Below are 25,331 nucleotides of genomic sequence, written 5' to 3' on the forward strand. Positions count from 1 at the left end.
TTTTTATAAAGTCTCTCTCTACTGGGGGGGGCTACTGGGGGCACTACCGGGGGGGATTACTATGGGGGCACTACCAGGGGGGGTGGATTACTACTGGGGGCACTACAAAGGGGGGACTACTACTACTGGGGGCACTACAAGGGGGGGACTACTACTACTGGGGGAACTACAAGGGGGGACTACTACTACTGGGGGCACTACAAGGGGGCTACTACTAGGGGCACTACAAGGGGAGGGGACTACTACTAGGGGCACTGAATAGGGGGGAGGGGACTACTACTAGGGGCACAACATAGGGGGAGGGGACTACCACTGGGGGCACTGCGAGGGACCACTGCTGGGGGCTCTATATAAAGGGCAATACTGGGGGTACTGCATAGGGGGGAGACTACAACTGGGGCCACTATTTAAGGGACATTGCATAAGGGTTACCACTATTGGGGGCACTGCATGGGGGGGTGGACTGCTACTGGGGGCACTGCATAGGGGGTACCACTGTTGGGGGCACTATATAAGGGGCTTACTGCTGGGGGCACAAGGGGCACTGCATGGGGGGGATCCCTACTGGGGGCACTACTGGAGGCCTGCATAAGGGTGTTATCTCCTGTGGCACACGGGGGCGCTGCATATGAGCACTACGACAGGGGGCTGCCCCTAATCTTTATTTTTACCTTACATTAATCCCATATGGACCCGCCTCCTCCCTGAAACACTTGAGGGGGGCGGCGCCGTAGCACGCACGTTCTTCGGGCACCCTGGCTACATGCTACTCCTCTGCCAGGGCCGCCTGCATGCATTTTCCCCCCAGGCTAAAAGTTGCCAGCCAGCCCCTGGTTGCGGTGGGTAGTGGGTAATGCCATCTCCTGATTGGTGTTACCATATAGAAACCTATGGGCTCCTATCAGGAGAGTGCTGTGAAAGGGATCCAATCCCAGCACCCCCGCAGCGTCTGCGTCCTTCTGTGCATGCACAGAAGGACAACGGAGGGGCTTCCGGGTCATAGACCCGGAAGTCCCTCATTCCCCTCACTCGCTTTTACCGAGAGAGCGGTCCTTTGCGCATTCCTACATGCATACCGGCGTTACCAACGCCGGCATGCATGCGACGAGCGGTGGGATGCAATGCATCATGCAAATAAGATGTCATCAATCCCACCAACTGAAAGATTCCCCTTACTGACAGCACTTATTGGCACATTATTATACATACTTACTGACAAATACCCCTTACTGAATGACAACACTTACTGACCAATACCCCTTACTTGCACCCACACTGACACACACACTGACACCATTTACTGGTACACACTGACTGACACTACTTACTGACACCACTTACTGACACACACACTGACTGACATTAATTTATTATGCATTCACACAGCAAAAGAAGACACACAACCCCCGCCCCCTACCCCCTGCGGCCCCCCTTCCGCCTGGGCTATAGAAGGTGAGTTCTGGAAACATCAGCCAAACAACTCCCCACGAACCCCCCTGCTCGCCCTTGCCCCCTCTCGGACTATAGCAGATGGGTGCAAGAAAAATGTACCTACACCTCCGGAGGAAGCATTTTCAACCCTGCCACGCAGACACGGACTGACTCAGCTTTCCTCTCCTCCTAGGAAGCAGTCTCCTCCCTCTGACTGTACAGGTAATGGGGGTGGGATTACTGATGGGACACCTGAAGCGGGTCCCCACACACAGCACCAGCGGGGAGCAACTAAGCAACTAACTAAGCAGCAACTCCTCTCCCTCTCCCTCCAAGCTCTGTAGAGTACAGTGGAGACACTGTGGAAGTGCGGGGCAGATCCGCGTGACATCATGACATCACGCGGTGCACGCTGTGCTCCTCCAGGAAAGAAAAAGATTCCTGCCATTTAGTTTTGTGGGGCCTGGTCACAGGCCCATTGGGACCCAACGGGCCCTAGCCGGCTGCTTATGTTGCCTTGTCACAAATCCGCCTCTGTCTCAGGGCACTTGCAGGGGTGCCTCGGGTTGGTGGTCCAGTACCAAATAAAATGATTTTTGTCAGTGTGATAGGCAAAACCAGTGCTAATGGCTGCCAATCAAAACATATGTGGACAAAAAGAAGCAGCACAGCCCTGTCACCCACCACATAACTTAACCCAACAGTGAGATATAAGCACAATTTACTTCATTTAATTTTTGCAAAAAAATTTCTCATGGCATCACCACTTAATTCACATAGAATACTTTTATCACTTTTCTATTTGTTTGTATATTATTTATGTCATTTTAATTCTTTCTCATTTCATTAACACTTATTGATTTATACTTACACATCTTTTCTTTATACTTCACTATCACCTTTTTCCCTTTTTTGTGTGATGCCCTGGGGATGGCCCTTGGTTGGAATTTTTTTGGGGTGCCTTGCTTCTTGGACGTGAACCCCTTAATGCTAGGGACGCCAGTATAGAGGAGCCTTGACGATTGGCCTGGCGCTTAATCATATATTTGCAAATGTATGTAACTAATACCTCTGAATCGCTATTATCATGTAGGATTTAAGTATTGTTTTTGCTGCAGTGTGCTGGGGGGCAAATCTCTTTTTTTCTGTGTTCAGAGTAAACCCCGCCCTTTACAAGCACCTGTGTTATGCAATTAAGCTGATCTGAGCAACTACCATTTTTTATGCAAGTTTGGAGAGACATGAAGGCAGTCAGCATTAGGAGGATGTGCTGATGCTTATAGTGCCATGTGGAGGTTTTTTGAGGTACCTCCAAGGTAAGTTAGCTCTCAGCTTTTATATGTACTGTTATCATGCAGTACATCAATTGTAATTATATGACCCAGAGTGGGTGCTACTATTATGTAGCAATAATTATTTTGGGGTGAGCGTTTGGGAGTGGGGCCCCCGGGGGGGTCCTGACTGGGCCTTTCTCATGGCATCACCACTTAATTCACATAGAATACTTTTATCACTTTTCTATTTGTTTGTATATTATTTATGTCATTTTAATTCTTTCTCATTTCATTAACACTTATTGATTTATACTTACACATCTTTTCTTTATACTTCACTATCACCTTTTTCCCTTTTTTGTGTGATGCCCTGGGGATGGCCCTTGGTTGGAATTTTTTTGGGGTGCCTTGCTTCTTGGACGTGAACCCCTTAATGCTAGGGACGCCAGTATAGAGGAGCCTTGACGATTGGCCTGGCGCTTATTCATATATTTGCAAATGTATGTAACTAATACCTCTGAATCGCTATTATCATGTAGGATTTAAGTATTGTTTTTGCTGCAGTGTGCTGGGGGGCAAATCTCTTTTTTTCTGTGTTCAGAGTAAACCCCGCCCTTTACAAGCACCTGTGTTATGCAATTAAGCTGATCTGAGCAACTACCATTTTTTTTGCAAGTTTGGAGAGGCATGAAGGCAGTCAGCATTAGGAGGATGTGCTGATGCTTATAGTGCCATGTGGAGGTTTTTTGGGGTACCTCCAAGGTAAGTTAGCTCTCAGCTTTTATATGTACTGTTATCATGCAGTACATCAATTGTAATTATATGACCCAGAGTGGGTGCTACTATTATGTAGCAATAATTATTTTGGGGTGAGCGTTTGGGAGTGGGGCCCCCGGGGGGGTCCTGACTGGGCCTTTCTCATGGCATCACCACTTAATTCACATAGAATACTTTTATCACTTTTCTATTTGTTTGTATATTATTTATGTCATTTTAATTCTTTCTCATTTCATTAACACTTATTGATTTATACTTACACATCTTTTCTTTATACTTCACTATCACCTTTTTCCCTTTTTCGTGTGATGCCCTGGGGATGGCCCTTGGTTGGAATTTTTTTGGGGTGCCTTGCTTCTTGGACGTGAACCCCTTAATGCTAGGGATGCCAGTATAGAGGAGCCTTGACGATTGGCCTGGCGCTTATTCATATATTTGCAAATGTATGTAACTAATACCTCTGAATCGCTATTATCATGTAGGATTTAAGTATTGTTTTTGCTGCAGTGTGCTGGGGGGCAAATCTCTTTTTTTCTGTGTTCAGAGTAAACCCCGCCCTTTACAAGCACCTGTGTTATGCAATTAAGCTGATCTGAGCAACTACCATTTTTTTTGCAAGTTTGGAGAGGCATGAAGGCAGTCAGCATTAGGAGGATGTGCTGATGCTGATAGTGCCATGTGGAGGTTTTTTGGGGTACATCCAAGGTAAGTTAGCTCTCAGCTTTTATATGTACTGTTATCATGCAGTACATCAATTGTAATTATATGACCCAGAGTGGGTGCTACTATTATGTAGCAATAATTATTTTGGGGTGAGCGTTTGGGAGTGGGGCCCCCGGGGGGGTCCTGACTGTGCCTTTCTCATGGCATCACCACTTAATTCACATAGAATACTTTTATCACTTTTCTATTTGTTTGTATATTATTTATGTCATTTTAATTCTTTCTCATTTCATTAACACTTATTGATTTATACTTACACATCTTTTCTTTATACTTCACTATCACCTTTTTCCCTTTTTCGTGTGATGCCCTGGGGATGGCCCTTGGTTGGAATTTTTTTGGGGTGCCTTGCTTCTTGGACGTGAACCCCTTAATGCTAGGGACGCCAGTATAGAGGAGCCTTGACGATTGGCCTGGCGCTTATTCATATATTTGCAAATGTATGTAACTAATACCTCTGAATCGCTATTATCATGTAGGATTTAAGTATTGTTTTTGCTGCAGTGTGCTGGGGGGCAAATCTCTTTTTTTCTGTGTTCATTTAATTTTTGCTGAATTTCTCAATAAGAAAATTTAGGCCCAGGGGTGCCATGGAAAAAATGCTGATACTCTAGGGTGCCGTGATTGTAAAAAGTTTGGGAACCACTGAATTAAGCTGAAAAGTATCAATAATAAATTAATTTAATAAAAAATACATATAAAAACATTTTTGAACAAAATAATTAATATAAAATAAATAAATACTAGTAATATCAGATCTGTATTCATTGTTCACTGACAAATATTTAAGTGTGTCTGTGGGTGGTGGTAAATCTAAAATTGAGATTTCAATGGAGTAAAATCCAGCCATTGCACATCGGTGGAAAAGAAGTCTAAACTTCTGCTTGGCGGCGGTGGTATATATCAAACTGGCATGCAGTTGCTGGTTTGTGACAAATGGGTTTGCAAACCTGAGTAAATGCCAGCTTGTTAGGATCTGCGGGTAGTGGATCATCTTGGTGGCAAGTTCCAGCCATAGTTGCAACTGGGATACTGCATCTAATCCTGTCTTGTCTGTGTACAGCTCATAGCCTGTCATTCCTGCCTGTCTGTGTACTGATCTCATGTGCTCATTAATTAACTAGCTATCTGCAGAGCAGGTACACACATGCCTTTGATTAGGTATCACTCTCCAAGAATTGTCTCTGATTGGATCTTGCATCTCATAAGTATACAGCCAGCCCTGCACTCACTGCCGGTTATATTGTCTGACATGCTGTGTTTGTTGGGCTGTTCTCAGAAGTCCTAGCCAGTCTTCCAAGTTTTACAGTTCCTGTTTATGGCATCATTTTCCAAGTTTCCAAGCTGCCCCATTGCACAGACTGTTTCCACGCTTCCAAGCTGCACCATTGCACAGACTGTCTCTTGGCTTCCAAGCCGCACCAGTGCACAGACTGTTTCCGAGCTGCACCAGTGCACAGACTGTTTCTCGGCTCCCAAGCCACTACATCGGCCTCCGGCCACTACTGGCTCTCCAACCACATCCTCTGCACCTTGCCGCACCAACGGATCCTAAACTGCATTATCGTCTCCCTAGCCACAACATCGGCCTCCTGCCACCCTACTGGCTCTCCAGCCACATCAACGGCTCCCAAGCTGCATCATCGGCTCCCTAGCCACAACATCAGCCTCCGGCCCCTCTACTGGCTCTCAAGCCACATCAACGGTTCCTAAGCTGCGTCATCGGCTCCCAAGCCGCAACATCGACCTCCGGTCATTCTACTGGCTCTTCAGCCACAGCATTGGTACCTCGCCGCACCATCGGCTCCTTAGCCACACCATCAGTTCCTTAGCCACACCACTGGCTCCGTAGCCATACCATCGGCATTCAGCCGCACCGTTTGTACTTTGAACTATTCTTTCATACTTTCTTGCCTGTTTTTTGTGACAATAAAGTCACTTATGTTGATTTCACCCTACGTCTCCTGGTGTCTCACTCCTTAAGGTATTCTGGTTGTCTGGAGCCCCAGACAACTGTAACACAACTACATGGAATGGATGGCCAGGGCAGTAACTAGGGGTGTATGACATGCTGTCACAGAGAACGGAAGGCCCTGGGGGGGCTGCACCATCGCTGCCAAATGGCCCTTGCAACCTGGAAAGCCTCTCTGCAGCCAGTATCATTGCTGCAGTGCCATCCTGAGCGTCCTTTTGGCAGTATTGCACTTCCCTTGCTAGCGGACCCCCTCCACTCTCTGTGAAATGTCATTTGCAATGCAATCTGGGCGCAATATTAGCATCCATGATCACATTGCAGGATGAAATCATATTAGCCAAATGTATTACTGAGCACCTGCAGGGACATGGGCTCACTGGTCTCTTCACCCCTGTGCCGGGACTCCAGTGCATGTGCGGTTTATAGACCACGTGCACCACTCCCATTGACCAAAGAGGGTTCCTATGGAACCCTCTCCCGACTAGTTATGTGATGTGTAGCCCATAGGCTACAGCCGACACTTTCAGATAGCAGTAACTGCGGGGACCAATCTCTAGCATGCATTTCATTCTAGAAATTGGTAAATATGGCAGCATCGCATCCCCCATATAAACCTATGGGGTTTGCAGCTGCCGGCAGGAATGGAGGGATCTCAGCAGGTATCAGAGATATTTGCTGCTGTCCCTCTGTCAAACATTTAAGGGATACTAAATATTTGCGGTTAAAAATGGGTGTTTTCGGGGAATAAGCCGCAAATATTTATTGATAAATGGACCCTTATGTGTGTAACAGTATCTATATATGTGTATAACAGTGGTCGAAGTGCAAATTTTGAAGTGGGGGTATGTAAATTATAAGGTTGCACTTATGTGTGTATTCCCTATACACATAATGCTACACAATAGTAGTAGTGCCCCTTATACATTATTCCACACAGTAATGCCCCTTACACATTATGCCACACACAGTAATGTCCCTTACACATTATGCTACACAATGGGGTAGTGAGGTATAATGTTTATCTTACTATTACGGATAAATATACAAAGATAAGAGAGATAAGAAAAGAAATTGTGTAACCAGGCGTGCTCCCAAGAGCAGTAAGAAACTGTAGCCAAACGGGAGAAAAAATAAAGCTTTTTTGCTGGGGCAATCTTATTATAAAATAAATGTAAAACTTAACTTTTAGAATGGACTTACAAGACAAACCAACAAGCAACACATACAAATCTGAGAAAGGTAATATTCCTGAATTATCAAATATGTCACTAAATGGAAAGGAAAATATATCTTCAAACGTATCGGTGATTCTATGTGAAGACTAACGGGAGGCACAGAAAGGATATCAAGAAGAAATAATAAATATTGTCACAAATAAATCTGTGAGTCTCACTGAATTGTATATCACATATCAATAGACAGTCCAATATGTGAATTATATTTTAATGGTAATATATATTAGATGGTACTTTAACATCACACAGCAGTACATGTTAAAAAAAATTGTTTGAGAACCACTTTTGAAAGGAATTCTCCTGCTCTGAATGTGTTAATTTTACAAGAGCCGGCCTTTAATTTAGCTTTGAGTGCGGAATTGAAATGGTCCATTAAACTGTCTCATTAATACGGATGTCATTAGCATTCCAAGATAGGCTGGCCAAATGCACTCTCAATATTAGCAGCAATATCGAGTAGTAAAAGTTAATGATCACATTTTATTGGGCATGTTGGTAAAATGCTTGGAAGATGATCACACTGTGCCTGTGTGTGCAATCTGCTTGCAACATCACTAACAGGTCCCTGTGCAATGCAATGGCAATCACTACATTTTTATACATGACAGCACACACAAAATTATCATTGTTCCATTTAATTTTGATAAACTGTAGATATTTATGAAATGACACTGGAATACAATGGAATAAAACCTGGCTTCAGTAGCGCACATACACACTACGCGTGCCAGGCATTACTGAACTTCCTTCAAAATCCCATCCTTCCAAGAGTCCACTGTGAACCCCAAGACACCAGCATCGCATCAACACATGCATCTGTCTACAGAAATATCTAGTGTTATGACTGTATTTGTGTACAGTCCTGTAAAGACCATTGTATATTAGCATAAGTAGATATCACCAATGTTTCCAGCATTCCTTTATACGCACCCATACAATTAATTTCTCTATTCTGCATAAAGATACACATTTATTGCTACTGAAATAAGATCATAATCTATTAATATTTTACAATAGAGCCTCACATCAATATATATATGAACTTAATAGCCCTTTGTTCTAGATACATGTACTTAATGAAGAATCATAAATAGCATTCCCAGTTGCTGGGTTTTGGTTTTGGAAACTCAACAGGGAACTACTGTCCTTTTATATTTTGCAATAATGTGCTGTTGTGTTATCTAGTTTTTATATTTAACTTCTTAGTCCCTAAATCTTAGCCAGTGGTATTTACAATTACACAAAAATAGACTATACTGACTCATATCAATTTCACCGCAGAAAACAAAACAACAGTGTGCCTCTAATAAAAGAACTATTTTAGGCTCCATAACAGGCTGTTTATAGGATTACCAGCATTTTTAAAAGAGCTTTTGTAGTTACAATTGTAAATAATTTTGGTCATTTTATAGGAGGTGTGAGTGTTCCTAGCCAAAAGTCAGCAACAATCACCCAATCTGGCCATTTTCATCTAGCCTAGGTCCTTCCTAGAATGTCAAATTGTTTTAACCATCCACAGACACAGATATTTTAATTCTACTGGCAGACAATACGCCATACTTGCCTACTTCTGAAAAAGCATTTCAGCGAGATTGTGAAAGAAACATCTATGAGTGTGGCAGTAAAGTGGGCGTGTACTGCTAAATCTGAGAGGCGTGTCATAACATTGATTTACATCCATATGTAAGCGATCCCCAAAGCATTTACTAAGATCTACTTTTTGATGAAAACACACTGATACTTTTCAGAAAATGCATGTAGCCATAGGGATCATTGTGCCTTATATCCAATGCAGGGAAATTATACTAGTGATCCCATTTTGAATGTATATATGTCTGGTTTTTTTTATATAACAGCTTCATAATGTGAGTAAGGTGCAATCAGGGAGATTGCAAGACTCTTGAGGGAGTCAGGGAGATTGCTACTATTTCAGGGAGTCTCCCTGACAATCAGGGAGGGTTGGCAAGTATGCAATACGGTGGTAGATAACAGCGGTGTGCAAATGGAGGTTAGTCCACACAACAGATGACTTAGCCAGAAGGTGGTTTATTAACAAGGTAGAAAACAGGTAACACAAGGTTAACAGCAGGTACAGGTTGTAAGGGTCGTTCCAGTTGCAGCCTGGAGCTTTAGGGTATACTGGGCGTTGTAGTGCACCAAATGTTGCATGCACTCACACACTAAACTGCAGTGGTGGCAGTAGGATCTATTAATATTAATAAGCGGTGGTAGCACAGTAGATGGGGGTCTCACTAGGGCATAGGACCTCCCATTATTGCAAGATATTGCAAGATTACTCAGGGGTATGTCTGTAATGGAGGTTGGATGGAGGAAAGACACAGCAGGGAGCTGTGCTCGCGCATGAGGTGCATGTTGGAGGCAGTGCCTCCCAGGAGTGCTGCTGGATCCTAGTGCATGGAGGCTGCAGGCTGGTTAACAGGGGCAGCGCGGAGCGCGCCTCTAACAACTTCAGGTGCTAATCCATGTGTTTATATATAAATTAGTGCAACCACGCATAAGTAGACATAAACATGGCCTGAAAGTTTTCTACTTTTAAAGAACATTTTCATTTTGAAACAAGTTTTTCCATTAAATATTTTAGGCTAAACACACATTTGCCAATACAACATGACATTTCTCAACTTTCATTTATAAGATACATCAATGCCTGGAGAAATATTAATTGGTTAGCCTGCCCTGAGGAACAGATACTACTAGGCCTGTGCTCTCCTACTTAAGCTTACTTTGCGTTGCGTTCTCTGCAACTGTTTAGACTGTGCAATCAGAATTCATACACTAGAAGTACCAGGGAGCTTCTTATTACACAGACTTGCCGACTTTTAAAAGGCCACCTGCAGGTGAGTACTAGAGTCGGCAACCATATCGAGGTGCAAGGGGGGTGGGGTTGGGGTTGGATTACACCATCGTGGCTCTGTCTCCGCTGTTTGAAGCCGCAATTTGCACCATTTACAATGGGTTCATCAAACCTCCAGGGGGGAGACTGGCCCAGTCTTTCGGCGCACTGGAGAGCCCCCTGAAAATCAGGACATACTGATAGCATGCATGCCATTACCCCTCATGGACTGAGGGCCTGATTCAGAGAACCTCGCGAAAGCTCACTGGGGCTTGTGGGAACGAGATCCTACCCCAAGGGTCTCGTCGCAAGCCCCAATGGTCACGATGGTCGTGACCATCGTGACCATCACCTGGCCGCTCACTAAAGCTGTGGGTGGTCACCCACAGCTATGAGAGCAGCCAGGAGGCCGTCTTATAAAAAACAGGGACGCCCTGATTCAGAGCGAGCGCTCTCAAAGACCGTCCGGCTCTGAATCATGCCCTGAATTTTAAGATACAAAGCCAGAGGACTGCAACACAGATTTATAGAAGTCTCTTGAATTTTTTTTTTATTTCTGGAGACATAATAATAAACATTTATAAGGGGGAGATATATAGCAAGGTGGATAGGTAATTATCTGGAGCTATGTATATGAAAATAAAAATATATATTGAAATAATCTTCCTGTGATAACAAAAGTGTGAGGTTTACAATCTTCCTGTACCAATAAAATTGTCTCCTACCAGGGTAACAATATTGTTAATATAAAGGAGTCAATCCAATTACATGCGATGTACTCGCGGGTGCGAATCATCGCGACAATGAACAGGCTTGATGGCAGCCAGAATTTGCATAAAAGTGCTTGCAGCCCCATAGGGCTCAGAGCAAAATGATGTGAATTTGGGCTGGGAAGGGTGTGAGGTGCGATGCCGTTGCCGGCTTTTTAACGCTGTTTTAACGGCAACTCACACCCTTCACATGTAATTGGTTTGACCCCAAAGAGGGAGATGTATCAAGTCTTGGAGAGAGATTAAGTTGAGAGAGATAAGGGGGTTAATGTATCAAGCAGTGAAGACAGTGGAGAAGTTGCCCATAGCACCCAATTAGCTTGGAGGTTGCATTTATCAAGTGCATTCTATAAAAGGGTTGGGTATGGTATCCCAGCAGTCAGAATACTGAAAGAGACATCCCAACAATCCGAATCCAGACCCAATTAGGTAAATCTCCTAATCCCCCTCAAACCTAACCCACCTTTCCCACAGCCTAACCCTCCCCTTGTGCCTAACCCTAAGCTTAACCCTGCTCCTAACCCTAATACTAACAGGTGGGATGACGGCGGTCGGGATTCTAGCGCTAGGATTCCGACTGCTGGTAACTACATCCCTTATAAAATTATAGGTACAGTAGACGCTGATTGGTTGCTATGGGCGACTTCTGCACTGTTCCACTTCTCCACCCTTTTCACAGTTTGATACGTCAACATGAAAGTACCAACCAATCTGCCTCTGTCATGTTTCTAGTACAGCTTTTAAAATGACAGATTGGTTGGTACTTTGGGGTATATTTACTAAAGTGCGGGTTTATAGAAGTGGAGGTGTTGCCCATAGCAATTCACAGAATGAATATACTAAGAATAAAATTTAACTGAAGGTGCAAAACACATTTGCACTAGTCTTTAAAATAGAATAATAAATATCAGGTGCTATCACCATTGTAGGGGTTTTATTTAATAAACCTGATGATTATTGTTTTGCTTACAAAATAGTATTAGTATAAAATAAAGGTGTTATTTAAAGAATAAAAAAAAAAGCTACTGTAGCTGATTATTCACGAGAAGTTTTGCATGAAAGTCTTGTCTGTACCTTCATTGAAACAATGGTAAAGGACTGCTACCAATGTTGTATTACCTAGGCGTGATTGATACCCAGAGAGGCATGAATATATGAATGGATTTGCTGGTAGAAGGGGTCCCCTTTCTGAGTCATATAATGGAACACACAGTAGAGTTCTCCTCAGCCAGAGTTATATTTATCACTATGGGCTGCTGAATGAAGGATTGCTACTGAGCATGGTTAGTGCATTCCTCCCAGCGGACACAAACACTGGAGTGGAGGACACACTGACATCTACTACTCACTGGAAGGACTGGGGACACTCACTGGAGTGGAGCCTAGATCACATCACACTGACATATACTCACTGCAAGGACTGGACACACACACACACTGGAGTGGAGGGTCACACTGACATACTGGAATGACTGGGGACACACTGAGGTGGAGGGTCATACTGACATATACAGTACTCACTGGAAGAACTGGGGACACATACTGTACATTATATTAAAGTACTGTAGTGCATACATGATAATAAAGGAGTATCACATAAATAGACAGCATAAAGGGAAAACGCAGCAGGCAGGACTCGCAGTCACATACACACTCAAGGTGGTAGACACAACAAGAAGCAGCAGCACTCAGATACACACCCACTCACTGGGTGGAGGCATCTGCTGGGTGCATACAGACACGCTGGCACAGACAGGCACTCCTGCAAACCTACAGTAGATTCCCCGGCTCAGCCTGGGCTAAGGTTCTCCACAGGGGTCCCTCCTGCAGCAGGCTGCCAGCATGGTTGTGCTCAGGCTGATAGCAATGGGATTTTATCTCCAGCTTTTTTTCTGTTTTGTTCTTTCTCAGACTTCCTTCATGGACAGTGTCTTCCCAATTCCTGCAGGTAATCAGCAGTTTGGGCATATTGGCTAACCCATTCTATAGATGATCCATGGGGAGTGGGACTAACATATGCTATTGTACCTGCTGCCTATGCATGTGATGGGGCTGCAGTACTCTGTGACATGTCCGTTATTACACTGGCTGCCTCTGCCTATCTATTTCCTAGCTCTAGGTATGAGTGCAGCCATCTGCATGGTTACTTCTATTTTGGTTGGGGTCGGGGATAGCCAGAGTGCAGGAGCAGAGCCAGTGACAAATATCCCTATTAATATACCCACAGGAATCACTGCTTAGCAGAATAAACAAAGTCATTTTGGATATGGTTAATTTCATACCCCATTCAAACAAGCATGGGTTTTGTACCAATCAGGATCCAGGGTTGTATTACAGGATCTGAAAAACCTGAAGGGTTCTCTATGAAATATTCTGTCATAATATAGCTTCACCCTTCATATTGCATTTATCTATGCTGAGCTTTATTTTATTTTATTCATTTTTACTTTAAGTAACTGCTCTAATTATTCAGGTTGCTGTTCTTATAAGGTATGTCTTAGAAAGCATTACATTATATTGCTGCAATATTTCACATCTATTGCACTTATGTAGCACTAGCGTATTCTATGTCACTGGTCCTTAAATAGAAAATTAAAAACGAACATGGAAATAGTAGTACATAATAGGCTTCTTACCAGCAGCTTTAGCAGAAATCCATCCAAGTAATTGGATAGTTTTAATAAAGGTTTGATTCATTATGTTGGTTAGACAGAACTGACAGTGTAGTGCATGCACCAGTTGGTTCTCACTGCAGTAAAATGCCAGCTGGCCTTACAGTCTGTGCAGTGTGGTTACAACACCTTGCAGTTATACATTGCTTAATAGCATATATTTGTATTAAAACGTGCAGGCACATAATATCAAATGTAATGCAAACATTATTTTACATGTGACGATTCACTGTTCATTTACTACTTGACTGGTTTTATTAAGCACTACTGAAATTTGTTTTACATTAAATATGTGTTTTTCAGTATATTGTCAATCAAATATTTAATCTATATGTTCTATAATGATATATATTAGAGGGTCTGCTTTAATTATTGCATTGTTAGATTACACAAATGCAAAGTTGAATTTGAGTCGTTTTTATAGTTGTTCAAAATCGTCAAGATTGGAAAATGTTTGGAGCGCCATGCCTAAAATATAGTATATTCTATAAACAAAATAGCAGTGACTTTCCCATGCTGCTATCAATGTATTTCCTACTGATGAAATAGTGAGGCAGTGCTCCTCGCAGTGATGTAGGAGTAAGAATGTGGTGATTATGGGGTCTATTTACTAAGCTTTGTTAGGAGATAAAGTGAATGGAGATAAGGTTCCAGCCAATCAGCTCCTGTCATTTTTCAAACACAGTCTGTGAGATGACAGTTAGGAGCTGATTGGCTGGTACCTTATCACCGTCCACTTTATCTCCTAAGAAAGCTTAGTAAATAGACTCCTATGTCTCTGTGTGTATGGCATTATCACAGAGCAGCTGCACTTCCTTTTTTTATCAATTTTTTTTGGGTGTTTGTGGTTCCCAAATATTATGTGTATTTATCTTATTTAAAAGCTTCTGAGCTGGTTTCCTAGAAAGTATCAATTGTTTCTCTAATTTATAATACATTTTTGCTTTTGAGATAATGTTATCATTCAAATTGTGCTGATCTACAAGAGTGGAAGTCACCGTTTTGATATCTATAAGTGAAAATGGTATTTTCTTAATATGTTCATGTAAAGAATACAAACAGTGATTTTGTGCATACAGCGCGTTTACAGATGGGAATTTACACATCTTTGTGTACGTCCGTCCCATTCTGAGTCAGGCGGAACTTGGCTGGATTCGTTTTTCCGTGAAATAGGGCGTTTCGGGGCATGAACTGGGCAGTGACAACCAGATTGCACTTATCCACCCTGACTTGTGGGAGTGTCATGAGAGTCAGGGGCAAACACAGGATTTCTAGAGGGGGGTTTCCAAATACTTGATTTTAGAGTGAGTGTGGCCAGTCCGTGAAGAGGACGTAATTAGCACTTATCCAGCTTTAATATGCGTCATACAAAGTACAGTGTATGTCATAATTCCGACATATACTGTGCCAGCGATTACAGTAAGCCATTGGACGTGGCAGCAGGGCCATCCTGTCTGAGTTGAATGTTTTTATTCCAGATGTGGCCACAATTCCAGAGCATTGGAGCAAGTCTGAGAATCTGCGGGAGCTGCATAAGAACCTAGCACCAGCCCTGGACATATATGTACACATTGATCTCCTTATGCATGGGATAGTGTATGTTATACAATTACTAATTAACCCTATAGTCTATAGTAGTGCACCACTAACAGTGCATGTTTTCCAGATCTCCTAGTTGGTGCAAATGTGTATTCATTACTCACTGACACATTTTAAAAGATCCATGGGGATACTAATTATTCCATTTGTGAAACAGATGAGATCTTTAATACATGCAGCTCTAGCAAAATTGTATTATATACTATTGCTATTGTGGTCATGGTCTAGGCTGGGAAGGGGGATTCCAGGCAACTGGAAACCCCCCTGTGTTTGCCTATGAGAGTGTTGTGTATCAAAAGCTCCATGAGATTCTGAGTCTAGCGTACGGGGTAGGGGGCCTGTTTCAGCCGTATCTTTTGCACCTAGCATGGGGTTGGTGCAAATGCAAATACTAATGCGGCTGGCGTAGAATTATTGGGAGGTTTGAGTTTACACATGCGAAACCCTGACATTAGGTGATTGGATCGCACGAGGGAGGTAAATCAGGTTTCTGCGCCTGCCGGCAACTACAGCCATTTTGTGTGTGACTCAGAATCAGCCCATGTGTGATCAGGAGAGAAATGGCAGTGTTTGTCATTATTTGATGTTAGATACAGTAACCACTTGTGCTGTGTGTTACAAGACGTAAAATGCAGTCTGCTATTCTTTGAAGCTTGAAATATGTCAGTTTGCTATGTGCTTTGAGAATGTGAAAGTTCTCATTTAATAATCCTTGCAAGTCTTATATGGAGAATTGATCCAAAGGGGCGAATGAATTAGGGGTGTTCTGTTGGGAGCGAGCACTCTGCTCGCTGTCTCTCTGTTCTATCCTCCGGGAATCACATCCTGGAGTTGCCAGAGTTTCCTCCGACCTGCCAAGTGCGCAATTGTGCATGCGCGGTTCCTGTGTATAGGACGTGGCCCTGAGTGTCTCCACATAACAGAGACTGACTACAGCCATAGGGTGGAATCTACTAAGCATTGCATCCATAATGCGGTACATCCCGTCTCTTATTGGGTACATACCGTGGTTGATTACCACAGTATGTACTTTAAAATGCGCATTAAATTGCAAAGGATAGCTCTACCAATAAGAGCTGTCCTTTGTGATGCGCCCTCTAGCGTCCTTCTGCGCATGCAGTCAATCAAGCCATTCATTCTTCATAAGACTCCTTAAGCAAAGAGGGATATAAAGCACTTTACTAAATTATGTTTTGTAGTTATAGAGTATATTTACCCCCAGTTACAGTGAAAACATTTGTTTCATGATAACAGCTGTGGTGAACAATGATCATTGTAGATCATATGATTTTGTAGCAAATGGTGAAAGGGCAGATGAGAACAGGGGGTTTGTTCAAAACTGGAAAATCTACTAAATGAAGAATGTTCATCACTCTCCATAAAAAAAAAAAAAAAAAAAATGAAAGGTCCACAGCAATTACTAAAATGCTGCTAATAATGGACAAAGAGCTCAAATAGTAAAGCATCACACGTCAGTTATTCTCACTATGCCATGTCTTTGATTTCACTATTACCTGCTACATGCAATCCAGTAACTCTGCCGTGGCTCGGGCCTAGGGGGGCATAACCGAGGATATTACATGACATTAGGGGCAGAGCGAGGGGGGGCATTACCATGCGATCACGTCATTTTGGACCCGTCCCCGCTACAAAATGTCAAAATTACCATCTTTGTGAAGCAGTGGGCAGGGCCATGATGACGCGATTCAGCGGGTATAGTATCATCAGCCCCCCCCCGCTGTGGGGTTTGTGTGGCAGGGTCCAGGGGGTACTTGCCTGCTTTTCAGGGGGGGGGGGGGGGGCGAGAGCGCCATGCAATTTTTGGGTGGCTCCCGGCCGTCCTGGGAGAGTAGGCATGATTGCTGCAAAGTAATAGACAGGTAGCATGGTCAGATTAAAGGGCCTGTTTATCAATTTGCAGTGACCAAAAAGAAGGTCTATTACTGCTTATCACAGCGATAGAAAATTCTCTGTCACCGCAATTTATCAAGAAAAAGTTTCTCAGTGTATACTGACTGGCAGTGGTAGGGAGACTCTTACCGCTTTCTTCTACTAGTTCCCGGCTTTGCCAGGTCAAACGTGCACTTGAGCCTCCAACAGGAGATTGGTAAAAAGATTAAAAACTGGAAACTAAAAAAATATTTTAATATAATTTGCAACTGGAAAACTGCTTTTTTTTCCTCTCTAGCGCATCTGCTATCTTTGATAGAAGGACAGCTGGTGGTAGATGTATTGCCGCTGTCCTTGCTAAATAGGCTGCACTGGAGATGGGCATCAGGGAACTTCTTAAATATAGCAACGAAAGGACATACAATACGGGCGATTCAATAGTTTTTTTCACCAAACTTTCTAATGGGATGCCCAATGGAGCAGTTCAGTTGTGCATTTCTTCTCGCATCATCCAGAGGTGGCGAGCAGAAATGTGTGGTAAGTTCTGGTGTGTAGCACCTACACTGCTATTTGGGTGCGCTAACCAGGACAGGTTTAGCAGTTTTATGCAGCTAAACCCGTTTTTTTTGTGCGCGACAAGCTTGTTAGTTAATGGGCACCTAAAAATTTTTAATTGCTGCGTCGGGGGCCCATTAATTTTGGGTGTCCAAAAAAGCAATTAAATTGCCCCCAAAGTGCATTTTGATAATACTAGCTCAATAATGTATAAGATTATATATATTAATGTCTAGTAGTAGGGTTTTCCCAGTTTTTAGGGGATGTAGTCTGAATGCCGACCGCCAGCTTCCAGACTTTCTAATCCCAGTGTGATACTAATGACAGGCGTCGAAAAGTCGATGCATGTCATTAATCATACGCCGGAAGACCGACGCCCTACATACAGAACGAAGGTAAGCCGGGCACCGGGTGCGGACAGCCGCGGCGGGGGGGGAGGGTTAGGTTTAGGGCTCCCAGGGGGACTTAGGGTTAGGCACCCCCCCTTGGGAGGGTTAGGTTTAGGCTAGGGAAAGGGGGGGGTTAGGCACCCCCGGGGGGAGGTTAGGGTTAGGCACCCCCGGGGGGCTTAGGTTTAGGCTGCGTGGAAAGGGGGGGTTAGGTTTAGGCACTTAGAGAGGGGATTAGGGTTTGGCACTTGGGGGGGAGGTTAGGGTTAGGCACCCCTAAGGGAGGGTTAGGGTTGAGGGGGGGAATTAGGTTAGCGATACTTACCTTAGGGACGATCGGGATCTTCACCCTTGTCGGGCTGCCGCTGTCGGGATTTGATGCGGCCGGCGGTAATACCTACTACACCCGTTTTTAGTACTGTGACATACAATAAATTTGATATTTTGTATTTATCTAGAAGTTTTTTTTCCCTATTGATAAAACAAATTTGAATATGTAACATTAACAATAATCAGAGATGCCTTTTCCTTTTCTCATCTGAGCTCAGCAGTTGGCACCTGCGTAAGTAGTCACAGTGCAGTGCCTCTGTGTTTGTTAAACAAGCTTTCTGGTAATCATTAAAATCACTTCCACAGCGGAAGCAATGTTAGGAAGAGCGATGATAATACAAATTAAGACATCATAAGTGATTAAACAAAAACAATATATATTAGGGATGATAGGGTTCGGATTTATGAAATCCGAACCCCCCCGAGCTCCCCCGATCTGAGTCGTATCCGAGTCAGGCTCGACTTTTCCCGCCTGACTCGGATCTGAAATCGAGGCAAAACGTCATCACCCCGCCTTCCGGATTTCGCGGGTTTTGGAATCTAGAAAAGGTCCCCGCGTCGGCGCCATTTCTCACTCCGGCTGTGGACTGTGAAGAAGGGAGGGTGGGAGCTAGGGCTGGCTGGGCTGTGTTGTGCTGCTGTTGTCCATAGGGGCTGGCTGGGCTGTGTTGTGCTGCTGTCATAGGGGCTGGCTGGGCTGTGTTGTGCAGTCAGTTGTCCATAGGGGCTGTGTCCACTCCAAAGTCTATCGGGGCACGCTAGACTGTGTTGTGCAGTGTCCCATAAAGGCAGTAGTCCTAGAGGGGTGCTGTAGTGTTGTCCAGGGGGTGATCTGTGCATCAGGGGTGCTCCCCCAAAGTGCACTCCAAAAAAATTATTATTTTTTCCTGTGTTTGTGAATTGTGTTCGCAGTAGCCGCACGTGCATCAACAAAGTAGCGCCAAGCGTGCGCCTGTGTCATAAATCAAGGGCCGGCTGGCTTGTCCATTAAAGAGTGCTGTAACCCCCAAAGAGCACTCCAAAAAAACAAAAAAATTTTTTTTTGTGTGTTTGTGAATTGTGTGTGCAGTAGCCGCACGTGCATCAACAAAGTAGTGCCAAGCGTGCTCCTGTGTCATAAGTAAAGGGCCGGCTGGCTTGACCGTTAAAGCGTGCTGTAACCCCCAAAGTGCACTCCAAACAAAATAAAAAATAATTTTCTGTGTTTGTGAATTGTGTGCACTGTGGCTGCACGTGCATCAACAAAGGAGCAGCACCAAGCGTGCGCCTGTGTCTCATAAGTAAAGGGCCGGCTGGCTTGTCCATTAAAGGGTGCTGTAACCCCCAAAGTGCACTCCAAAAAAAATAATGTTTTTGTATTTGTGAATTGTGTGCACAGTAGCCGCACGTGCATCAACAAAGTAGCGTCAAGTGTGCGCCTGTGTCATAAGTAAACGGCCGGCTGGCTTGACTGTTAAAGGGTGCTGTAACCCCCAAAGTACACTCCAAACAAAATAAAAAATTATTTTCTGTGTTTGTGAATTGTGTGCACTGTGGCTGCATGTGCATCAACAAAGGAGCAGCGCCAAGCATACGCCTGTGTCCCATAAGTAAAGGGCCGGCTGGCTCATCTCTTAAAGGGTGGTGTAAGCCCCCAAAGTGCACTCCAACAAAAATAAAACATTTTCTTCTGTGTTTGTGAATTGTCTGCACTGTACATGCATCCTCAAAGCAGCAGCGCCAAGCGTGCGTCTGTCTGTTAAAGGGTGGTGTAACCCCCAAAATGCACTCCAACAAAAATAAAACATTTTCTTCTGTGTTTGTGAATTGTCTGCACTGTACGTGCATCCTCAAAGCAGCAGCACCAAGCGTGCGTCTGTCTGTTAAAGGGTGGTGTAACCCTCAAAGTGCACTCCAACAAAAATACAAAATTTTCTTCTGTGTTTGTGAATTGTCTGCACTGTTCAGTTATCCTCAAAGCAGCAGCGCCAAGCGTGCGTCTGTCTGTTAAAGGGTGGTGTAACCCTCAAAGTGTGCTCCACAAAAAAATTAAATATTCTTCTTTTTTTCTGTCTTTGTGAATTGTGTGCACTGTAGCTGCACGTGCATCAACAAAGGAGCAGCGCCAAGCGTGCGCCTGTGTCCCATAAGTAAAGAGGCGGCTGACTCATTTCTTAAAGGGTAGTGTAACCCACAAAGTGCACTAGTCTCCAACAAAAATAAAAAATAATTTTCTGAGTTTGTGTGCGCCTTAGCCGCACGTATATATCAATATAACATAAATGAGGACCAAACTTTCTTCGATAAAAATAAAATAGGGAAAGATCAAGGACCAGCTGTACTGGCAGGAAAAAGAGGCAATTTGGAGGCCCCTGTACAAACTGGCTCTTTGTTACCTGAGTTGCCCCCCCTCCAGTGTGTACTCCGAAAGAGTGTTTAGTGCAGCCAGGAACCTTGTCAGCGAAAGGCGTAGGAGTTTGGCTGGCTCCGGTGGGAATTCGCAGTCTGCCAAAAACTTCTACCTTTAACCCTGGGATGGGGAACCTCCAGCCCGCAGGCTGTGTACGGCCTGCAAGATTATTTCATCAGGCCCGGCCGGCTGTGACTCTCTCCCCTCAGCGGCAGCAGAGACAGAGCAGCAGGCATTCCCCTCAAGGGCAGCAGAGACAGCGCAGCGGGCGTGCAGGGCTCTCTATCCCTCAGCGGCAGCAGGCTGTGTACAGGGCTGTCATCAGCGGGGCCTCGCTGATTACATCAGCTGAAAGGACCCCAGGGTTGTCCTTCCACCTTGCCTGTACCATAGGGATTGCCCCTCCAGACTCTGCCTGGTTACATACAGACATCCTCCCCCTCCTCTTGGCTGCCAGAGCCTACAAAGAAGTAAGTGTGATGGTGGCACATCTACCTGTAACAGCAATACCAGCTAACATCACACGCCTCACCAAAGAGAAGCAGTTCCAGCCATCACATTAGGATGGGTTAATTACATTTTTGACCAAATATAGCAGGCTAATTTTTAAGTTCATAATTTTAAATGGCCCGCGGATAATGTTATAGATATCCAAATGGCCCTTGCCAGAAAAAAGGTTCCCCACACCTGCTTTAACCTCACAGTCTGAGTAAGTGTCAAACTTTATGACTCATGCAAATTCATATTAAATCCAGAGTTAGTCCTTTTTAAAGTGACCATATATATTAGTCAACCCTCTGTGTTTGCATGCAAGGGCGTAACTAGAACTTTTGGGGGCCACATAGCAAGATCTTAAAAGGGCCCCCCAGAGGTAAAAAAAACCCACATACATTTGCCCCCATACAGAACCCATTCATGTTATGCCACACAGAGCCCATTCAGGTTATGCCACAGTTCTGGAAGGAGCTGGAAAAAAAACATTTGTTTGCATTTACCCCACTCGAGGCTTCAGTGCTATACTGGCTCTGGTTCTGCTATGACAAGAGGAGCTCCCTGCTTTGGTGGGAACCAGACCAGGCTGACTAGGACTGTCACTGGTTAAGTTTGGAATACGGATGGGTGGGTGGGGGAGGAGGGGCACTGGACAATTTTTAAATGACATGCTCACAGAGCTCCTGCCATTCATTTCAACATCCCATTCATTTCAATTGCATTTAAACATATTTTTATTCTTTTATATGACGCCTTACAAAATACATAAGCAGATAGAGTGCAAACAAAACAAGAAAAAAAAAATGCAAAAGATATATAGAACAAAACTTTGAAGAACATGGGATACAAGCTAAACATATGTATTCATGATACTCAAAGTGTTGGCAATGGGGAGAAGATGATCAAAATGGTATTGAGTGAGATAGGAAAATGCACATGAGGGATGAGAGACCCTGCTCGTGAGAGCTTATAATCTAAAGGATGGTGGAGATTTGTTGATATAACTGAGATATTGGGAAGAGCTCTGTCCTACTTGTATCTGTATACATTTGTGAACCAGGCAGATATCAGCCGAGTTTATAATGCAGGGGAGCCACAAATCAAATGCAAGTGCAAAGCACAGACTTTATATGCATTTTCACATTCAATTTGCACTTGCATTTTAATTCATAATTGTATAGATAAAGGTAAAGGTAATGCTGGGTACACACTGGTCGACATATCGGCCGTTCAATCGAACAGCCAATATATTGTGTGCAAGTCAGCCAGTGAGTACAGATGATATGTCTGAACAATGTCGTTCACAGGCGTATCTCGTTGGCTATTCAGCACAGCGGATGGCAGATAGATCTGCAAATATCAATAACAAAAATTGTGAATACAACCAATGTGTTTAATGGCAGCCAAAAAAAAAGACTCTTTAGTGTGGCAATGTCACCCCACACTCCCAAAACAATGTATCAGTCAATGTAGTCACTAGTCACACACTTGAGTATCTTAAGGTGTGGGATCTTTTATATTAGTTATCCACTGGATCCTTCTACTTGGAGTACCTCGAAGCAAAAGGAAACTGACTTCTCATAGTGCAATAGATTATATCTTGTACAGCAACAAAGGACATCAGCACAAGCTTTACTACAGCAAATAGTGGTCTACAAGCCTAAGTAGACAAATGAGCATTCTACAGGGGAGGGTCTTAGACCAATCGATGACCACAGTCAGGGATCCTTCTTTCAGTCTTATCGGTCCCTCTGTTTTCCCAGAAATCACATAAAATAAAGAGAAAATCTCCAATAGTGTAAAGCTATATTTATATTATAAATCCATCTTAGGGGTGCGCAAGTTTGATATTGGTTTGCTACTGCATTATGCAGTGCGAGTTTGCCATGAAAAAAGCTCGAACAAGCCAACTCGCACCTAATTAGATTGACCCCTAAGTGCGTTAATGTGAACACCAGGGCCGTAGCTAGGGTAGTGCGGCCGGTGCCATCGCACAGGGCACCACAGGTCAGGGGGCACTGTTTGGGCCTGTCAAATTTCTGTTTATTATCATTCTTGCTTGTAGCTTCCTCTTATTTCATCCCCAGCATCTCCCAGCCTTCCCTATCTCTTCCCTGGCCCTTCCCCTTGAAGCCATGGCCCTTTTTTGGGTGCATTATGTCCCTTTGAAAAATGAGGAGGGCGCCAATGTTCTTTCTGGCACAGGGCACCAAAATGTCTAGTTACGACTCTGGTGAACACTACACCATGTGCACCACATCGTTCATTGCATCTTCCCATCTGACTTGCAGCACAACAGATGGGGTCAAAGTGATAAAGGACAGTTGGGAACTACGAATTGGGCGTACACACTATACCATCCGCGCCAGAACGATTTATTGGGTGATAGTGTGTATACCCAGCTTTATTACTATATAGTGATTATAAAATAATTTGGGAAGACTATCATCAAACTGCAGCACAAAACTGTTTGTATTGAAACACTACCGTGTAATTTACAGTATTTCTTTCTGTTGATGCGGAATTTACAGATTTGCAGTTTATATTGGTGTATATTTTCATTATCATCACAAAGGTTCGCAACACCTTGGCAATCCGAGTGGGATTACCAGGACATCCTTTATATAATAATGCTATAGCATATAGAGAGTACAGTATCTAGTGATAGAACATCTCACAGTTCTGAATGTCAGGGATCTAGCCTGTGAAATTGATGGGAATTGCTTTTGTGGTCTATACTATTTAGTATTTACACCTTTAGTACTGTTTGTAAATAAAGGTCCAGTTGAACAATAGTGGAGATGCTTGGTTTTGGGATCATACACTGAATTTAAACTTTTTCCATCTTTATTTACATATTGTGCCTTACAACATTCAACTAGTGCAAATAGGAGACATTTCTGAAAACTAATAAAAAATGAAAAACTAGAATAACAGTTGAATGATCAGCCCCCTGATTTAATACTTTGTAGAGTCACCTTTTGCTGCAATTACAGCCACCAGTCAGTTTGAATATGTCTCTATCAGCTTTGAGCCCCTAGATTGGGGAATATATGCCCATTCTTCCTTGCAGAATTGTTTAGGTTCAGTCAAATGTCATGGTGAGTGGCGATGGACTGCTCTCTTCAAGTCCATCCACAGATTTACCATCAGATGTAGGTCAGGGCTCTGACTTGGTAACTTAAGGACATTCACCTTCCTATCCTTAAGCCATTGTGTTGCTTTCTTGGTGGTATGCTTAGGGTCATTGTTGTGCTCAGGGGTGCCACTGTGTTTTAGGTTGGGGGTGGAAAAGATATCATTTCATTTTGACGCCCCTGTATATATATATTAGCAGATGTACCCGGTTTCACCTGGGTAGCATCACTGCTATAGTAAGACATTACCCTCCCTCACCTGTGTACTAACACATTCCACTCCATTACCTCTATAGTAATACATTATCCTTGCTCACTTCTGTAATAACACATTTCCCTCCCTCGCCCATGTTGTAACACATTCGACATTCCCCTCCCTCACCTGTGTAAAAATACAATCCCTCCCTCACACCTGTAGTAACACATTACCCTCACTCACACCTGTAGTAATTTATTCCCCTCTCTCACATTCCCTTCCTTCACCTAGTAGTAACACATTTGACATTCCCCCCTCACCTATGTAGTAAACACATTTTCCTCTCTAACTTCTGTAGTAACATATTGCCTTCCCTTACTATTCAAATTGGGGAGCCACACCAACTCCCCAAGGTTGGTGTTTGAATATTCAATTGTGCTGCAGCCACGATGAGGCAGTCAGACATTGCATAGGGTGAGGAAAGATTTTAGCCCTTTTGCAACCCCGAATTATGAAAAATAGTGGGCACTTACATCAAGGTGGTCAGTTCAAATCAACACGAATTGAATAGCGCCGGGAAGGAGCTCCCGGAGCAGAATGCCCGTTCTCATGCCTTAAACATAGTGTTTAGTTGCGAGAACCG

General features: G+C 43.7%; 1 protein-coding gene across 3 annotated transcripts in view; it reads left to right on the forward strand.

The window, feature by feature from the left end:
- Window positions 1–12,382: 12,382 nt before the first annotated feature.
- COLQ (collagen like tail subunit of asymmetric acetylcholinesterase) overlaps window positions 12,383–25,331 on the forward strand; it is a 130,403-nt gene continuing 117,454 nt past the window's right edge. For 2 of the 3 annotated variants that reach the window (XM_088445450.1, XM_088445451.1), the window contains exon 1: window positions 12,383–12,987. In XM_088445450.1, coding sequence (XP_088301576.1) covers window positions 12,882–12,987 — 106 coding nt within the window. In that variant the 5' untranslated portion in view covers window positions 12,383–12,881. The remainder of the gene's footprint in view (window positions 12,988–25,331) is intronic. The other variant, XM_088445453.1, reaches the window with a different exon arrangement.

The sequence above is a fragment of the Taudactylus pleione genome, unplaced genomic scaffold (assembly GCF_031769625.1).
Source record: "Taudactylus pleione unplaced genomic scaffold, aTauple2 ptg000380l, whole genome shotgun sequence".
NCBI lineage: Eukaryota > Metazoa > Chordata > Amphibia > Anura > Myobatrachidae > Taudactylus > Taudactylus pleione.